Source organism: Myxine glutinosa, chromosome 12, assembly GCF_964187855.1.
Source record: "Myxine glutinosa chromosome 12, kmMyxGlut1.1, whole genome shotgun sequence".
Lineage (NCBI taxonomy): Eukaryota > Metazoa > Chordata > Myxini > Myxiniformes > Myxinidae > Myxine > Myxine glutinosa.
In genome coordinates, this window is record NC_136272.1 from 21,142,183 (window position 1) to 21,160,491 (window position 18,309).

The 18,309-nt window shown below is 46.9% G+C and overlaps 1 protein-coding gene across 1 annotated transcript in view; it reads right to left on the reverse strand.

Moving 5' to 3' along the window:
- Positions 1-1,948: 1,948 nt before the first annotated feature.
- Positions 1,949-18,309, reverse strand: part of LOC137416765 (derriere protein-like) — a 29,366-nt gene continuing 13,005 nt past the window's right edge. Inside the window, exon 2 of the mRNA XM_068102386.2 lies at positions 1,949-6,831. Coding sequence (XP_067958487.2) covers positions 5,900-6,831 — 932 coding nt within the window. The 3' untranslated portion in view covers positions 1,949-5,899. The remainder of the gene's footprint in view (positions 6,832-18,309) is intronic.

Below are 18,309 nucleotides of genomic sequence, written 5' to 3' on the forward strand. Positions count from 1 at the left end.
GTTCCGCCAATATACTCATGTTACACTAGTGGTAGTTCCGTCAATATACTCATGTTACACTAGTGGTAATTACCTCCATGTATTCATGTTACACCATGTTACCTCCATGTATTCATGTTACATGTATTCATGTTACAGTGTTACAATCCCTGGTGTTGGGCTAGCGGCTAGGGTGCCGGCTTTAGGATCCTAGGATCCTGGGTTCGAATCCCGGTCAATCGCTGAATTAACGCCAGGGGGGTTGACTCAGCCTGTCATCCTTCCGAGGTCGGCTAATTGAGTACCAGTTCACTGGTAATTCCCTGCTTGTCGTTAAAGGCGGCAAAAAGGGTTGGCGTCAGGAAGGGCATCCGGCCGTAAAACATTGCTTCAAAAAGGGGACCGAAAAAAACAACAACAACCACAGTTCCCGAAAAAGGCCAACCCCCGCTTGCGGGGAAAAATGGCCTCTAAAGGTGGTTTTATTCATGTTACACTAGTGGTAATTCCTTCTTTAAATCATGTTACACTAGTGATAATTAATCTGTGCACGCGAAGTGAAATGTTAGGTTAAGCAATTGGGTCATGTTTATCTACAGACATCAGTCTATGATCGAGGAACAAGTTTATTTCAATTGAATTTTACATTTTGAACACTGCAGAACACTAACCTGCAGTTTCGCAGTACTTTGGCTTTGAATTTGTCAAATTATACGGAATCTTGTCGCAAGTGTACAGACAAGTAAGGTAATTGTTTCGTCTGGTAGTCAAAACAAAATTGAAAATTATTCTAAACAGGAAATTTACTGGTTTTAAAGACGTCATGAAGGACACAAACAACAGGCACGAAGAACTAATGCAACGTCAGATAGGGTGGTGTAATAGATGCTGCATCAACGGTGGTCCACTTCTGGAATTTTTTTTTTTCTACAACCTGTAAAATTTCTTTCTTTTATTTCAATTATAGAGTTATTTGTTTTAACACCAGAGCACAAATCACCATGTTGGCACTTCCAAAAACCTCGAGTTTAGCAGTACTCAGACAAAATATTACATCATCTCAACCAATCAAATTTGCTACTCGCTCTCGTGGAATAGTGAGATTCAGACAAAATGGCGGCTCGTAGGAAATATAGATCGTGCTCAGAAACGCAAAGCACGTTTAAGACAACCTTCCCATATCCTGTTTCTCAAGACGGTGTGGGGTAAGTTGTTCTATGAAATCTTGTTTAAAACTGAACCCAAGTACACTATGTAGGATGGCCTAGAGGTATGCACTCTCGGCTCAGCTGTCCAGCCTGGGTTTGAATCCCGACCCAGCTATAAACTGTCATACTGGTGTTTCACAGGTAGGGTAATTCATGAATGTGTTGCTGTCCCTTGGATGACCGTTAAACGTGTCTGACAGCATTTGTGGGTGGACGTTAAATATCAAACAGTGTCCTTCGCGAAGAGTAGGCGAGCCTTCGCCTGCATCATGGACATATTAGAAATTCCTTCCCTAACCAGCAGATCAACAGCGACATAACCACGCCCGTCGCCAATGATGCTACCTGGCAGCCCTGTGCTGCATACGAACTAAGAAGAAGAATCTGATCGAAGAAGTGGGTGAGATGACATCCACGCGTACAAAATGGGACAGCCAGCTTAATTCCTGAAATGGCAGCTTATTGCACGTCAACGAAGTGGATAAACGTATCGAGTATAAATGTACTAAAGTCTAAAGTAACTAATTTAAAAACATCAATTACATGATCAACCTTGTACTGTGGACATGCACAGAGTAAGTTACAAATCCAGCGCAGTTATAAAATCTATGAACTATTTGATAATCGTCCTCCGGTAAAGTTTGTGATACTTGGATTTTGGAATCGCGCAGGTTGTTTGTTTGCAATCATGCAAACGAGGCTTTCAATCATGGATATAAAATAATTGCACCGGTTAGTTTTTTTTAATTTTTTTTTTTATTGTGTAAAGAGATGTGTGGAGGGAAAGGGTGAAGTTCAGCTCGCAATTTCTCCAATTTGAGGTATTGAGACGCTGGGTGCCAGGTACTGCCCGAGCACTGCAGGGCGCGGATTTTGTGACGTTGGAGGGGCTGTGGTGAGACTGGCCGCTCCTAATGTTCCATCTTATCCCATCGCAAGTCGGTAAGATCCTGACACTCCTTGGCTTGAACCTTTTCTCGCATCCTCAGATTTGTGGATGTGTTCGTGCCGTACGTGCAATCTCTCCAAGGTATAACCTGGCTTGAAGGGTGCAGATATTTGGTCCACGTCCCATGTTTAAATTTTTACGGCATAGCCCATATTGCAAAGCCATCTAGAACAGTTTGTCCGTCCATATGTATGTATGTATGTCCCCTCAAACGTATACCAATCAGAGCTGAGGATCTGGTCACATGACAGGGTGATGTGATTACGGCAAACAACGGCTGACTCCACATTTCGCCATTTTGATTCCTGTGCCGTTCAGACCGAACATATCTTCGAACCTGTTATATATCACAATCGCCATGCTCTACCTTTACGCTTTCATTCAGTGTGAAATAGAAACGAACCGATTGTTAAAATGATCATCAAATATTGAAAGCATAGACATTAGGGATCTTCAAATGACACAGCACATATAGGCCTTAGGCTTCATGCCTTCATGCCTCACCTTCAGGCCGCTTCGGACAAATTAAGCCCAGGTTTCTTAATACAGAAGTATCGTTTTCGTAATAATAATATAATAAATATAACCATAACACTTTAATCCCAATGTCGGGAATGCAAAGTTAATGGATTGAAGCGGTGTATGGTTCATGAATCAATGATAAGCGGTGTACGGTACTAATAACCGTGGAAGTAAGTTAGGAATTAGCCTCGGTTTTTTGATAGTAATATCATTTTCGTAATAATGATAACGTAATGTTAATATTATAGTAAATCTAATTGTAACACTAATCCCTTCATAGTGACTGCAAAGTTACTAGAGGTTAAAATATATCATCTATATATTGATGGAGCGGCAGTTTTGTGTCCGTCCATCACGCTACGTCATTACGTCTATCATGTCATTACGACGGCTGATTCCACCAACCGACATTTTAATTTACTAGTACACGGTGCATCTGCTCACTACGGGAGTGGCAGGAAGGGTCATTCCTCTTTGGGGTATATAGATTGCAGTCGATCTATGGTTGGGTCTCAAGAACATTGGATGTGTGTTCATTTACCAAGTTTCTTGTGAAGAGATCGCCAAGTGGTTTAAGCATTCGAGCAAGCACTCCATTCAAAACCGTTAAGGAACGGCTGGCTTGGCAACCGCTGGCTAGCTGCTTGGTAAATGAGCACAATCCGGGCTTTCCTTTCAGTTTCTATTAAACAGCAGGAAAAGTGGGGTTTATTGGTGGTTTTCAAAACAAACCCTTCATTGGTGGGTTTCAAAATGCTGCTATGAAAAACGCCGCTTTAGTGGCAGGAAGGGTCATGTTTTTTACGCAACCCTTGTGGGGTATATAGATTACAGTAGATCTTCGCTAAGTTCTGTAAGTAAAACCTACCTCGCATATGTCGGGATTCCTCCAAATTTTTTTATTTAGTGTTATAAACAGCATTAGCGACTGTTTAAAAAGCTAATCATGTGTTTGTGGTTTATAATATTTTTACTTCCGGTAGAGGCGTGCTCCCACGAAAACGCCACGATGAGCTATTTATAAACGTTGACTCGATGTTTGTTCAAGGAGGAAAAACCCCTTGGGTAGGTGGGATGTTATTGGTATTAATATTGTTTTGTAATAACATTAATGTTATGCTATTATCAGTAGTTTTGCTATTAGAAGCGGCCTTGGAAAAACGCCACGATAAAGCTAACTTAACATGGATATACACCTCAACACGTAACCCCATTGATGGCAATGGTGGGGAAAACCCGCTCGAGGGAGAAAACCTCTTTGGGGAGGGCTGCAAATGAATGCGCTACAACCTTCATTATGTAACCCTTTGTCACTCTGTCAAGTTTTGTTGAGATTGGATAAGTAATGACGGAATGTATCGCGGTCAAAAAATCATTACTCGGTGATTACTCGACATTACTCGACAAAAAATCATTAGACAGATGGACGCCAAATTGCGTATTTTAGTATGATGATGATGATAAATGATAAAAAAGAAGTGGTTGACCTTTGGCCTATGTTGACCTTTTGGCTTATGCTGATCTCAAAAATAGTTGTTGGTTGAATTCAGTTAACTGATATGTAAATCCCATTCAAATTTCAAGTGAATCAAATGAAAATTGAGGATTTTAGAAATTTGGAATTGTTGTTCACCTTTGGCCTATGGTGATCTCAAAATAGTTGGTGGTTGAATTCAGTTTGCTGATATGTAAATCCCATTCAAATTTCAAGTGAATCGGATGAAAATTGAGGATTTTAGAAATTAGAAATTGTTGTTGACCTTTGGCCTATGTTGACCTTTTGGGCTACGCTGATCTCAAAAATAGTTGTTGGTTGAATTCAGTTAACTGATATGTAAATCCCATTCAAATTTCAAGTGAATCGGATCAAAATTGAGGATTTTAGAAATTAGAAATTGTTGTTGACATTTGACCTATGTTGACCTTTTGGCCTACGCTGATCTCAAAAATAGTTGGTAGTTGAATTCAGTTAGCCGATATGTAAATCCGATTCAAATCAAGTCAATTGGATGAAAAATGAGGATTTTAGAAATGCGTAAAAAGTGGTTGACCTTTGGCCTATGTTGACCTTTTGACCTAAAAAATATATAGGATTTTGTCGGACCACGAACTCTACCATTTGTTGAAGTTTCGTGAAGATCGGTTTAAAATAGTGACATGTCGGCAAGTATAAGTGGGCGGACTGACAAACAAACAAACACACAAACCAGAGTGATCAACATACTTGCAAAATAAAATAAAATAAAAATTTGCCAAGTAATAAACCAGCGTCTCAATTCAATCTCTTCACTTCCATGGTGACCGACAGCTTAGAGACTTAGAGTACTTCAAAATAATTGAATACTTGTACTATTGTCGAACTGGTATCTCCACCCAGGTCATACTATCCCCTTCAACTTAAGTTTCAAACAAGCCCGGCTCTGCCGCTGTTAGACTTTCGGTCTTGTGTATGATAATTATGACGTCGTAGGTCACGTGGTAGGGGTGCCATCTTGGGAAAAAAATGAAAAACTTTTCATCTATCTCCGAAACCGCTCCATGGGAATTATTTTTTTTATGGTGGCTCATTGTAAAGTACTCCCCATGGGGAATAATAACGTGTTAATGATGTCATAGGTGCCTTCATTATGACGTCATAAATTGACAAGTACAACGCTTGATCCAACCATAATGAAATTTCTTGTGTGATCTTGGGATAAATTGGACGAGAAAAATAAAATTCGATGACATCATCGATCACGTGGTTTTGCAGCCATATTTTTACAGTTTAGCGCTAGCCTGTAGTGCAATGCCGTCTTGAACAGCGTTTGATGTCCGTCCAGTGTATGTATGTCCTGACCAAACATTCACCAATCATATCTGAGGATCTGCTGACATGACAGGGGGACAGCAGATCCAAACGTGCCATTGTTAGACTGTCAGTTTTTGTTGTTTTTTACAATTCTCATGGACTTTTGCTCATAGCTATGGTCTTCCACATCATTTTTCCCATCTCCCTCAGTTTGGGCAGAGCAATACACATGAATAGACAAAGCTACACAAACCAAACTGAATAATTAAAAAGCGAAGCAGTCACGAAAAAAAGCAAAAGCCAACAATGGCATTCACAAACCTGGAATATCAATATTCAACCCTTAAAAGTCCACACCAGGAATTTTTTTTTTTTCATTTTCTACAACTGCATATTCTACATGGAAAGTTCAAAGACGGTACACTCCACACGCAACACCTCAATTTCAGGTCAGCGACAACCACACTCGTCGACAACCATGTCTTCATAATGTCTCAACACGACATTGTCGCCATTGTCGTAGTACAGCATGGAAATGGGTGACAGACGAACAGGCACGCAGCAGGGTTGGGGGGTACCATCGGGATCGGCTCCACGCATGAGTGTCTGCAAAACCGCGTGGTTGCTGGAATTCAACCGCTGACTCAGTGGATAGGGACACTCACCCGCACAATAGTTGGCCATGTAACCCTGCGGCGCGATGATCCAGTCTTGCCATTCCACATCGCGAAAGTCGATGTACAACCGGCGTCGTTTGCACACGTTGCTCGGGGAGACCACGTGCTGAACACCGGATTCTTGTAAAGGTTGACGGGCAGGTGCTTCACGGCGGTTGCGATCGGAGGAACCTCGACAGTGACCGGCTTCGAATGATGAAATGAGCAACGACACGTTGAGGTCTTTCACGATCGATCCACACATGGTGGATACGTTAGTAGTTCCTTTTTGCACCGTCATTTCTCGTTTCACAGGTTCTTCCAGATGAACTGCAAGGTACAGATCGAGTGACTGGAGCATTGCCTGCATGTGGTGCGCTACAGGTGTGCTGACATCAAGAGATACAGACCCTTGATAAAGCTGCGCTGACAGAGATGCCATTGGTCGTTCATCGAGCCATGGCAAGACTCGGCCAGGTTTGTTGACTCTGGTTGCGTCGTCTGCCAATACATTCTCCCACAGTGTCCCATGTTGAGGGACATGGTAGAACTCCAGTGAATATCGGCGGTGCATGGCCCCAGGTGCATACGACGCAAGAGGGACACTGAGGTGCAGCAACGCGGAGTGGAGAACTTCACTCGAGGAAACTCCATTCAGGTCAAACTGCAGTTGGCGAACAAGGCAAAGTTTTGGGGTCATCCATAGGCCTGAATGCAAAGGTTCACCTGCAGAAAGTGTTGTGAAAAGACAAGTACAGCATAATGATTACCTAATAATTTCAGTTCAAATAGCTTTTACAAACTTGCATTTACTCACCCCAAGGTCATCTGTTACATGTGGAAAATGCTAGGTCATTGTCATTTTGGAAATGCACGTTCTAAAAACTAGTGAGGTACCCATGCTACGCACCTGTGGGAGGCCAGAAGCAAACAGACAATGCAGAAACGGCAAATGCTAAAGCATGAAACCAATAAATTCCACATTCCTGTAGCACCTTCAGTCGCACGTCAGACATGGACAGCAAGTTTGTGAAGGACTTCCATGAAAAACATACCCGTTGGCAAACAAACGGGTACGTTTGTTCCATACCCAGTCAATAGCGAATCTGCATATGGCGATCTGCGAATTCACGTTTAGAAAGTAGAAACCGTCACGGCATTTCGTCATTCACTTGAACTCGATATCTCTTTTTTTATTCCAAACAGCATAACTCCAATCACAAATGAAATAACATTAATATAAAAAATAAACTTTTAACAACATTCGTGACATAAACAAATATTTAAATCCTGATGTGAAGTTCCGTATGGTTGGGTGAATACAATTACGAATTCAAAATCGTAATTGTATTCACTCAATACCAATCATCAATTGATACCTTAACAAAACGATTAACACGATTAACGTTAAATGATTTAACATTACGAATGAATGACGGCTGTATTGGGATATTATCAAACCCGCGCATTGCCGTCATCTGTCCACTTCCGCATTCGCGGCAGGTTCATAATTGTCATCAAAATCTAAACAGTATTTGAAGAATTTCAATAAAAGCCACATCACTATTCATATCGGTAAATATTATTCCATCGTGTTTGGAAAAACTGGAAAATTGGAAAACTTAGAAAAACAATATAGCCAATTTTACTCTCAGGGGTCCCAGGAATACCCACCCAAAATATCGTTGCGATCGGTTGAGCCGTTTTTGCGGTACCTTCGAACGGACAGACGGACATTTGGTGAATTATAGTAAGATGGTGAATTTGGGCTTTTTACAGTTGGTGTGGTGGGTGGTGTTGAAGAAATAAATGATGGAATGTCCTTTCCAATTGAAGATTACACGAAGATTTAATAGCCCCGGCGAGAGCTCACTTGATTACAGAGAAACGCAGAAAATGAAAACAACAAAATACACCGAAGCATGCAGTACAGCAAAAGCAGGATCTCTCTGAAGTGTCTTGGTCGATGTGGTCCTTTATAGTTTTTTCAGCCAAAGAAATGGGGTGGGGTTGCTTTGAAAGGGGCATGGAGTGGGGAGGGGAAAATGGGGGCTGAGATAAACCTTTGAAAACAAGATAAGGTGTGGACACATGTCTGACTTGTAGTAATTTACAAAACAATAAGAAAAGAGCAGTGTTAGAAGTGTAAAATAGCTCGTGTTTATTTGCAGTTGCACAGCGTCACCTATTGGTTTCATTTGGAGTTTTGCATAGGATTAACTACTTCCAGATGTCATGTGTAACGGAACCAGAGCGGGTGGTGGTAGATAAAGACCTGTTGGGGCCACAATTGACTGGGGATGGAGTGAATGATTTGACACAGGAGCGGCCGAGCACTTTGGACAATATCGTCAAGGAGGATATTGCTCGGGTCCAGCAGGGTCTGGGAGATGAGGCGATTCCGTCCGTCGAATATCCCCAGGATGAGATTAAAGCCTAAGTCACACATAGGCGGATTTGTCGGCGACTACTGGCGACTGGAAAAATCGCCACCACCCGCCGACAATCGTCATGAAACCGTAATGGACGGTCTTCTGTAGTCGTGGTTATCCTCCCCAGGTCGGCTGCAGTCGGCAAGAGCCGCAAAGGGGCCAAATATTGTTTTAAATGTTTAAAAACGGCACGCTCAATCGTCTTCAAAAAAGATCCGCCATGCTGTCGTGATGGAACCGCCATGCTGTCGGTATCCGTAATAAGACCGTAAAGCGGCCGCAACCCAGTCGCTCATAGTCTCCCGCAATCGCCCCACCAGCTAGCACGGCAGAGATGCGAATGCCATACGGCCTTCCTGCGGCATCTTCCCGACTACGGGCCGACACTGTTGCGGCTGCATATCAACTACAGAAGAACTGCCACGTCTCCCCTGCGGCTATGGGAGACTGACGACGACAGCAGTAGGACTAGTGGCGGCCGAGTTACGACTGCCTGGCGACTGCATTACGACATACCACGATTCCATGGCAAGACAGGATGGTGTGAGGGTCTCCGTGGAGTGAGGTCCTGTGGTGCCGACAAGGATATGGCTTTATTGTTTGGACTTGGGACTTTTGGGAACTTTATTTTTGGGACTTTGGTCCTTTGGAAACTTTATTTATGGGACTTGGGACCAGTGGAAATAATTTGTTGGACTTTATTTCCATTCTCTCTCCCGGCAGAAAAGTTTGATTATTACATTACAATGATACATCTTTATTAACTTTCTTATTGTACATCAAACATCTTTATGCTTCATGTCATACATCATTGAAATGAATAAAGTGAAATGTAAAATAGAGAAATAAAGATTTAAAAAGTTGTGTGAATCGTCTCCAATCGCCGGCGGTCTTATTGCAGTCTTGCGGACGTCGGAGTAAACTGCCACCCGGCCCCAATGCAGTCGCCGTGATCCGCCATCGGTCGTAATCTAGCCGCCAGACTGTCGCCACGCTGCCGCCGTGCATCCGCAATGCAGTCGTCGTCGATCTTCAACAGTCGCCATCCCACTCGGGGCGTCGTCGCAATGCAGTCGCAATGTGGCCACCTGCAGTCGCCATACTGCCGCCTGACCATATTTGACCGCCCGAAATCGCCAGTAGTCGCCGAAAAATCTTGATCGCCGGCAGTTGCCAGTAGTCGCCAAAATATCCGCCTATGTGTGACTTAGGCTTAACCCTTTGGGTACGGGATTTTTTTTTTGATAAAAATACCCCCAGTACGGGATTAATTTAGCATTTTTGTACGGGAATGCAACCACGCACTCTAAGGGTTAATATGTACAACCACGTACTGACGATCTATTTATAGGTATAGTCGATGACGTGTAGTAACGTCATCTGTACACAAAACTTTTTCGCGGGTTGTGGTACTGGACGTCATCCGTACTCAAAGGGTTAAAGTGGCCAAGGGGACCCTCACCACGAACCACAAATAGGTACCAGAGGCTCCGAAGTTGAATACACAGATGGGAGGGGGGGGGGGCGTTGGCTCCGAGCTGGATTCAGACATGGAGGAGTCGGGAAATAGAGCCTCGGAAAAAGAGATCCCCATAGTGAATCTGGAACAGCTGCAGGGACGGGCAGAAAAACCCGAAGAAGGGGTTGTAACCTGCAGCTGCGGTTGGGCACACGAGGCCAAAATTAAAATTGAATTTAAACTCAAATTTAAATGGGAAATTGATTTGGAGCAGCCGTGGTCGGATTTGGTCCCCGGGCTGCGGAATTCAGACCAGGGGAGGTCATTGGGGTCGGCCTCGTGTAAAATTTTCCCCTTTCAAAATTGGTTCATGCCAGCCATCTGGGGGGCTGCGCTGACGAGATCTGGATGTGGGGTCCGACCATGGGCGTCATGGTACGACCCAGGCCCCACAGGGGGTCTGGTGGAGTGTGGCATCCCTGGCCCATCGGGGTGCCGCCCGAGCGAGTGTCTCGGGCTGGCAGGGTCACCGGACCCTGCAGGGGGTCGAGACCTCCGGGGGTCCGAGGTGCTTTCTCACAGGCACCTGGTATGGTGTATCATGAGGACCACTAGGGGGAGTGTTGTCAGAGGAGAGGATATTGCATTTAGGTCCGTTGGTTTGTTTGTTTGTCCACCCGCACATTTGCCAACACAGACTACAGTTTTTACTTGTTATCCTTTTTCAACTGAGTATCTGTATAAAGTATGTACTATTAGAATGTGAGTATGTCTATAAAGTATGCACAATTAGAATGTGAGTATATCTGTAAAGTATGTACAATTAGAATGTGAGTATGTCTATAAAGTATTGTAACGAATGTGAGAATTATGGTTTTGTTGTGTGGAAATGTCACCCTCCGTAATGTAAAGAAAGGTCAAAGGTCGTCTTCGTAGTTAATTCCATAAACATACACGCAGGGCACCATATATCCTTTTAAATAGTTATTCCCTTATTCTATGTAGTTTAAGGCTGTGTTTCCCAATAGTTTGACTCTCCATTGCACCGAATTAAATAAGAGTAGGTCCCATCTGCAAAGTGGCAGGTTTGGATGGTTTTCGCCACAAATGGACTCCATTGAGCACGCGGTCGGTTGGAAGAAGAAAGGTGTGTCTCCGCACCTCGTGTTGGAAAGGAGGAGTGAGTCGGCCCCGCTCAACCAACCCAGCACGAAGGGATTTGGCTTGAGCGGGCGGAGAGAGAACGATCTGGGAGGTTCGCGAAGGTCCAAGGGTGGGGCTTATATAACCCGCGGGAAACGCCCCCACCCCAGATGAGCAGATGAGTCCAAGCAGCTGAGATACGTGCCGCGCTGCAGAGGAGATACGGACCGAGGCAACGCAAGGAGCGCGCGACGCAGCAGTGCGTAAAGAGGAACTTCGCCCACACAGTTTGGAACCGCGGGAGTTCGCACGACCGCGGCTCGGCTTTTTGACGGCGGTGCCTTCCGGCCCGACCGTGCCCAGTCCCCGCTGGACCTTCCTTGCCTCTCAAAGCCATCCATCTCCAAGCCATTCATTCCTGCCTGCATTGCCCGTGTAAGTGTGATCGTTCGTCTGTCTTTCACGTTGTCCTGGGGTATTAATTAAGCTTGTATAGTTAAGCTAATAATTGCACTGTGTCTCCTTCCATTCTTTCTGTCTTTATTTTATTATCCTTCCTTCTTCCTTGGTTATTTTTGGTCTTGTAAATAATAGTAATAAATTATATTTGTTCTTCCTACCTTTGTCTTCTTCTTCACATTCGGTCGCTTTAGTGATTTCCCCCATTGAGGGCCCGTGGCGCGATTCGGCCGACGAAGATTAATCGGGTCAGTCTTGGTAACCGGCTCACGGTGCAGTTCGCTTCGCTCGGCGCAACTAGTCCATTACGCTGCGGCCGTAGGCGGGGGAGTATTTCCTTGCGTACCGGTGGGTGTTGGTATTTAGGTCATAGGACGGTTGGGCCTAATACCCTACCCAGCGCCGACCGGGCATGGCGTCATACCCCCAGGACCACGTCGGCCAGTCATAGACGAGGGGCCTAATCCCCCCTTGGTAAGTGGGGAAGGCCGACGTTGGATTCTGTAACAATTGGTGTCAGGAGCGAGGTTCGAACCCGAAGCGCGCTTAACGCGCTCAAAATTACGAGCGGCCGAAATTTTGTTTAACATCCCAAATTGAGTCGTGCCATGGACAATCAAGGCGATCGGATGCAGGTGGGTGAGTTAGAAGGGGGGGGGGGTAGAATCGACCCAGGACCTCGGGGAAATGTATATGGGGGAAATGGAGGAGGAGAGCAATGGTAATGTGGTTGTGGGGGGATCAGGCGCACAAAATGGCGCCCTCGTGCACGTGGTTGTAGGGACACAAAATGGTGCCCTCGCGCACGTGGTTGAAGGGACACAAAATGGCGGCGCTTCGCACGTGGTTGCGGCAGCTGAGCCCGAGATGCCAATGAATTTGGACCTGTTTATGAAACAGATGATGGCCTTTGTGGTAAAAACAGACGATAATTTCAAAGGGATGAAAAACAGGATGGGAGGCCAAATGAGGGACGAAGCAAGAGGTACCAGTGAACGTATGGACAATAAATTTGAGGGGTTAGACAATAATTTTAAGGGGTTGAACAATAAATTTGAGGGGTTGGACAGTAAATTTGAGGGGTTAGACAACGGGATAAAAGGGGTGAAGAATGGGTTAGCGGGGCTAGAAAATAGGATGGATGACAAATTGCGGGCAATAGGGGAGCAATCCGCCCGGGAAATTAAACAAATGGGAGAGCAGATAGAGGAGGTGAAAATCGGGTTAGACACTAAATTGGATGCTCAGAGGAATGAATTGGGACAGATGAAGGCGGCATCTACTGAGGAGGTGGGGGAGGAAATAAGACGAGGTGTAAGCGAGGAGGTCTCGGGGGTACGCGAGGAGGTAAAGCGAGGTGAGAAGCGTATGGAGAAAGAGGTGAGAAATGGGACGGCAAAGTTACAAGGTGGCATAGAGGAGTTGACGCAGGGGGTGGGACAGCCGACAGTGGGACAAAGGGAGTTGAAGGATCAGGTACAAAATAATACGGCTGTGATCGAGGAGTTGAAGGCGACACAGAAGGAAATAAAGAGGGACGTAGCCGTCATTAAAAAGGAGTGTCAGACGGTACATGAGGGACTAACAACAAGGTTGGACGACGTGACAGAGGCAATGGAGACGAAAGAACGGGAGGTGAGGACGCACATAGAGACGGTAAAGGAAAAATTAGAGGAAGAGATTGAGGGGGCGCACTGGGAAATGAAGGAGGTAAAGGAAAAATTAGAGGAAGTGGAAGAGTGGAACAGGGGGTGAGTGAAATTAAGAAGAGACGGAGGGAAACTAAGAAGGAGATAAAGGAGGAAGTAATGGCATATGTGCAAGGTCTGTGTTCAAATCATGATGATGTGCTCGCTGACCAAATAAAGCGGTTGCAGGTGGCGAAGGAGGTGCGGAGACGAGGTGCCAAGGTGAGTGGCGATATACGCGGAAATGTATATGGTGTGAGGGGAGATTCAGTCGGCTTGGGGGTTGGTTTGGACTCGGGTGTTCGTGAGAGGCCGCTGGTAAGGTGTGCGGCAGGTACAGAGTGTGAAGGAGGTGTGCGAGGAGGTCCGACTATGGGGTGTGTGAGGAAAAAGTGCGTGCCGAGGAGTGAGTGTGCTGTCGAGAGTGAGTTGGTCGTAGCGCGTGTGCGAGGAGGCACATGGAAGCGCGGGATGGGGTGTGGTACAGAGGATGTAACGAGAGAGTGCACACCTGTGGTGAGTGTTATGAAGGGTGTAACGGGAGAGTGTGCGCAAGAGGATGCGCGAGAAAGGTGTGTAACAGAGGAGTGTATGGGTACAGAGTGCGCTGTCAAGAGTAAGGGTGAATGCGCGACCAAGTGTGGTGGTAAGAGTAGTGAGAGTGACACGGAGCGTGAGTTGGTTGTGGCAGGTGAGAGAGAATGTACACCTGGATTGGAAGGATGCACACCTGGAATGGTAGAGCGCGTATGGGAATGCACACTGGAGTTAGTAGTGAGGCACGTGGTTGGGTGTACGGAGGAGAGCACACCTGTGGTTGTCACAGAGGATGTGACCGAGGAGGGGGCGCGAAGAGGTGTGTTGGTGACGTGTGCAAACGACGAGTGTGTGCAAAGGTGTGCAGTGGTCAGGTGTGTGACAAAGTCTGTGAGCGGAATGAGTGTACCTGGGTGTGTAAGAGAAGGTGCAATGACTAGGAGCATGGGAACGGCTGGATGTATGAGCAAGGAATGGGCTGCGGGGTGTGAGCATGCAAGTGGAGCATCGACGCTAACCAGGTTAGCGGTTAGATCGACGTTTAGCCGAAGCGGGCCCTCGGTTCGTGCCGGGGTTTGCGTGCCGCGGGAACCCGCGGGGATCGTAACCGCGGCGGTTTCGAAAGAACCGCCGTACGCGGTCCACGCCGGGCCTCGCTCTGAACGGCCGCGTCCGTGCTCCACTAAGCGGAGCGGGCGGCCCGGTAGGAAGGGTCGTCATGGCAACCCTTTGTGGTTGAGGCGTTCCGGCAGGGCGAGATCGGGCCATTGGACGGCTCCGTGCCGAGATGGTGCTTGGGATCTCGGCCCGGGTAAGCCCCCTTCCCTGCACCGAATGCCGGACGAATCCAACCGCCGGCACCAAACAACCCGCATTCATTGCTCGGCTTTGCGAAGCCGAGCTTTGGAAATGAATTGGCGCACCGAGAGGCTCAAGTGAGTAGACGTGTAATGATGATAGTGTTTTGGACCCGAAATTGAAAAGCAAAATTTGATGATTGGCAAAGGATTGGCAGATTGATGATTGGTAGCGTGATTGGCAAATTTTTAATTGGCTGGAATTTGGTGAGCAAAATTTATAGTGAGAGATGCCCGATGTGGTGGGATGGCAACTCTGCCATCCCTCACAGCGGGGGCAAAGGAGCAGTCGGTTTATGGGGTTGGCAGTGAAAACTAGCCCGGGAGGGTTAGGATATCGTGTGTAGGGATCTAGAGAAGATGACCATAGGTAACGGTAAGGTTAGGTAGCAACATTGAACCGGTAGTGGGGACATAGAGAGGGTAGTTGTATGATAATGACGAGGGAGCGCAATAGTTTAAAGGGGCGACTGGGAAGCGCAAGTTCCAGAGGGGAGTAGTTAGATAAGATGATGCCGTGTGTTTGAGAATCGAAAGTGTATGGAGCAGTGTATGAGTGAGTGATGGTGATGTGTGTTGTGTTGACCAAATGGTCCAGGGAGGAAGGAGGGTGCAGGTGGCACCAGGTGAGATTGCACAGGTGTGCAACTGCAGGTGTATGGGGAATGGTTGTGTGGAATATATGGAGTATGGAATGGATGGTATGGAGTGAGTATGGTGGAAACTGTGGAGTGGAGTGGATGGTGCGAAGGTGTGAATGGGGGAAGAGTGGACCCCCATCACGAATACCCGGGGAGGGTAGTGTAAGTGTTAGGTAGAGGGTATAGGTAAATTGTGGTTGGATATTGGCATCTGTGGTGCGTGGTGGAAGAATGGTGGTTGGATGGGTGCATTAGTGTCGTGGAAATGGCTGGGCGTGTAGCCTGTTAGTGTGTGTAGTTGGTTGAGCACTCCGCCACTGTTAGGATGTCGGCCAGGTGAGGCCGCAGGTGGGCTCTGGGAGCCGGTGGAGTTGTTGTGGATGGGGCCCGAGGATCCGGAGGACGGACCCGGGTAGCCCAGTGCCAGAGAGGGCACCGAGTGGGGTAAGCGCCAAGGAGAGCCTTCCCCAGTTAGATAGGTTAGGTCAAGGAGCAGGTAAGCTCGGAGGCAACTACAGTGGTGGAGGTGTGCAGGTGGGTAGACCTGCTGGGAGAGCTACACGACTCAGCCCGGAAATTGTGCAAGGGCACAGGGAGTTGAACCGGGGGAGTGAGACCCCAAATTGAGAAGCACCACAGTTTGGTCAATGGGAATTTGGTTCTTAAAACCGCATAGAGTGTAAGAAGGCCAATGGTTTGGCAAGGAAAGACCCCGGGTAGTGTAAAGTGCATTAAAGTCATTTAGAAGGTAGTTAGGATTGAGATCTCCTCGCACCATCTGCATCCACTCACCTGAGATGACGTACCTCCACACCATGCCAGGTTGTTTTTATTATTTTATTGTGCAAATGTTTTGGATTGTGAGACGCATCATGACGTGGGTGTGACATTGTGCTTTGTGTTCCATCTCTCCCTCCTTATGAGGATTGATGATGAATTTGGGTGATGGCAAATTTTGGTTAGAGGGATTGTGGTGACGAATTTGGTAGAGGGGAAATATGGGGGAGACGTGACAGTAGTGACGAATTTGTAAATGTGTAGGTTTTTGTAAATATGGGGAGGGGCAAGGGGGGGTAGTGTAGGTCACATGTGGGGGGCGTACAGTAGGGACGAGCATTTCTCACTTCGCTCTCCGTACGCACCTCATCCTGCATTGCCTTGTTTGATGTGTACCCTTGTGACCCTACCCCTCGCTCACCTGTCTTCTTCCCCCCCGCCCCCCCTTGTCTCCCACCCGAGGACTGTGCGCCACTGGGCGTCGAGGGGAGCGTGCGGAGGTCGTCTTGTGTGCCAGGACTCTCGCAACCAGCATGCATTGCATTGATGTACCACTTTATGGACCGCTGTTCTGCGGCCAAGTACCACTTGATGGACCCCAGGTTCTGGGGCAGGGCACCTCTGCTGGGGACCGGCCATAGTGGCCAGGTAATCTTGCTTGCGGACCTCGGTAAGGTGGCACCTATGCCCAACAGGTGGACCATCCTTAGTTGGCCCCTGTGGCCCTAAATAAAAAATGGACACTTTGTGCTTTTTATTTTCAAATAGGCCGCATGAAGAGAGAAGACATCGGGAAGGACATCGGCCCAGCAGAAAAGAGGAAGACCACCACCAGTTGTTTTTTTGTGTTTATTACAAACTGTAATGACTGTGAACTGGTTGGTGCGGTTGGTGCGGTTGGTGCTTATGGTACTGGTGCGTCGATGCAGTGCGTGCTGTTTCCTCCCTCCCAACAGGAATCTCTTTTTGTTTCCCTGAAAAAGAAAAAGAAATCACAGGTCCTGGATTTTTTTTTTTTTTTTTTTTGTATACAAGATCGAGGCTCGTGAAAGAGCGAACATTAATCACACAGAAAGACAAACAGACACATAAAACAAATAACATCGGGAGCAGTAGACAAGATGGGAAGAGAGGGGGAAGGACACAAACACAACATTTGAGAGCAGGGACCGAGAGACATGGAGACATCGAGAGATCTGTGGGAGGGAGAGGGCTTTGGGGGGGAGGCATGTGAAGGGGGGGGGGGGTGGGAGAGGTATAAACATATGGACACTGCCAGGACTTCCAGGTAAGAAGTTGGAATTTCAACCAAGGTGGACCTGTGGTGATTTAGTGGGGGTAGAAAAGATCAAGGTTTTGGATGGGGGAAGATAAGAGATGGTGGTGAACAGCTGTTTTAAAGACCTGGAGGGAGGAGTGGGATTGAAGGGAGTGTGGGAGTTTGTTCCAGAGGCGGGAGAAAAGAGGAATGAAAGAGTGAAGGTGAGCAGAGAGCCGAGATTTCGGCAGTTTAACCATCAGAGGGTTGCTGGCAGATCTTGTGCGACCTGTAGGAATATTTGGGGGACAGAGCACAGAGAGAGCTGGGGGAGCAAGGCCGGAGAGGAGTCGGTAGAAGACAGAAAGACCACCTACCTGCCTGCGGTGAGTGAGTGAAAGGCCCTCAGAGATAGCTTCATCGCGGGAGATTCCAATGATTTTGAAAGCTTTGGATTCAACAGCGTGAAGCCGAGCACGGTGTGAGGCAGGAGCACCAGCCCATAGGGGAGAACAGTATTCCATTGAGCTGCGGATGAAAGCCTTGTATGTGGTGAGGAGCTCAGGTGTGCCGAGGAAGGACTTCGCACGACGGAGGATGCCCAGTCGGCGACTGGCTTTGGAGGCCAGCTTGGAAATGTGGTTTTCCCAAGAAAGATCATGGCAGATAGTGAGACCCAAAAGCTTGAGCGACAGAACTTCTTGGAGAGGATTGTTGAGAAAGTAGATGGGAGGGTTGTCCAGTCGATCTTTTCGGAGAGACATAGTAAGAGAGTGAGATTTGTCAGGATTGAAAGACATGTTCCACTTGTTTGACCAGTCTGTGATTTTGTCCAGGTCTTCAGAGGGTGAGGAGGCTGCAGACTGCCGATCTGAGGGAAGAGTAATGGAGCGGCAGAGAGTGGAGTCATCAGCAAAGAGATAGAGAGGATTTTCCAGAGAGTCGGAGAGATC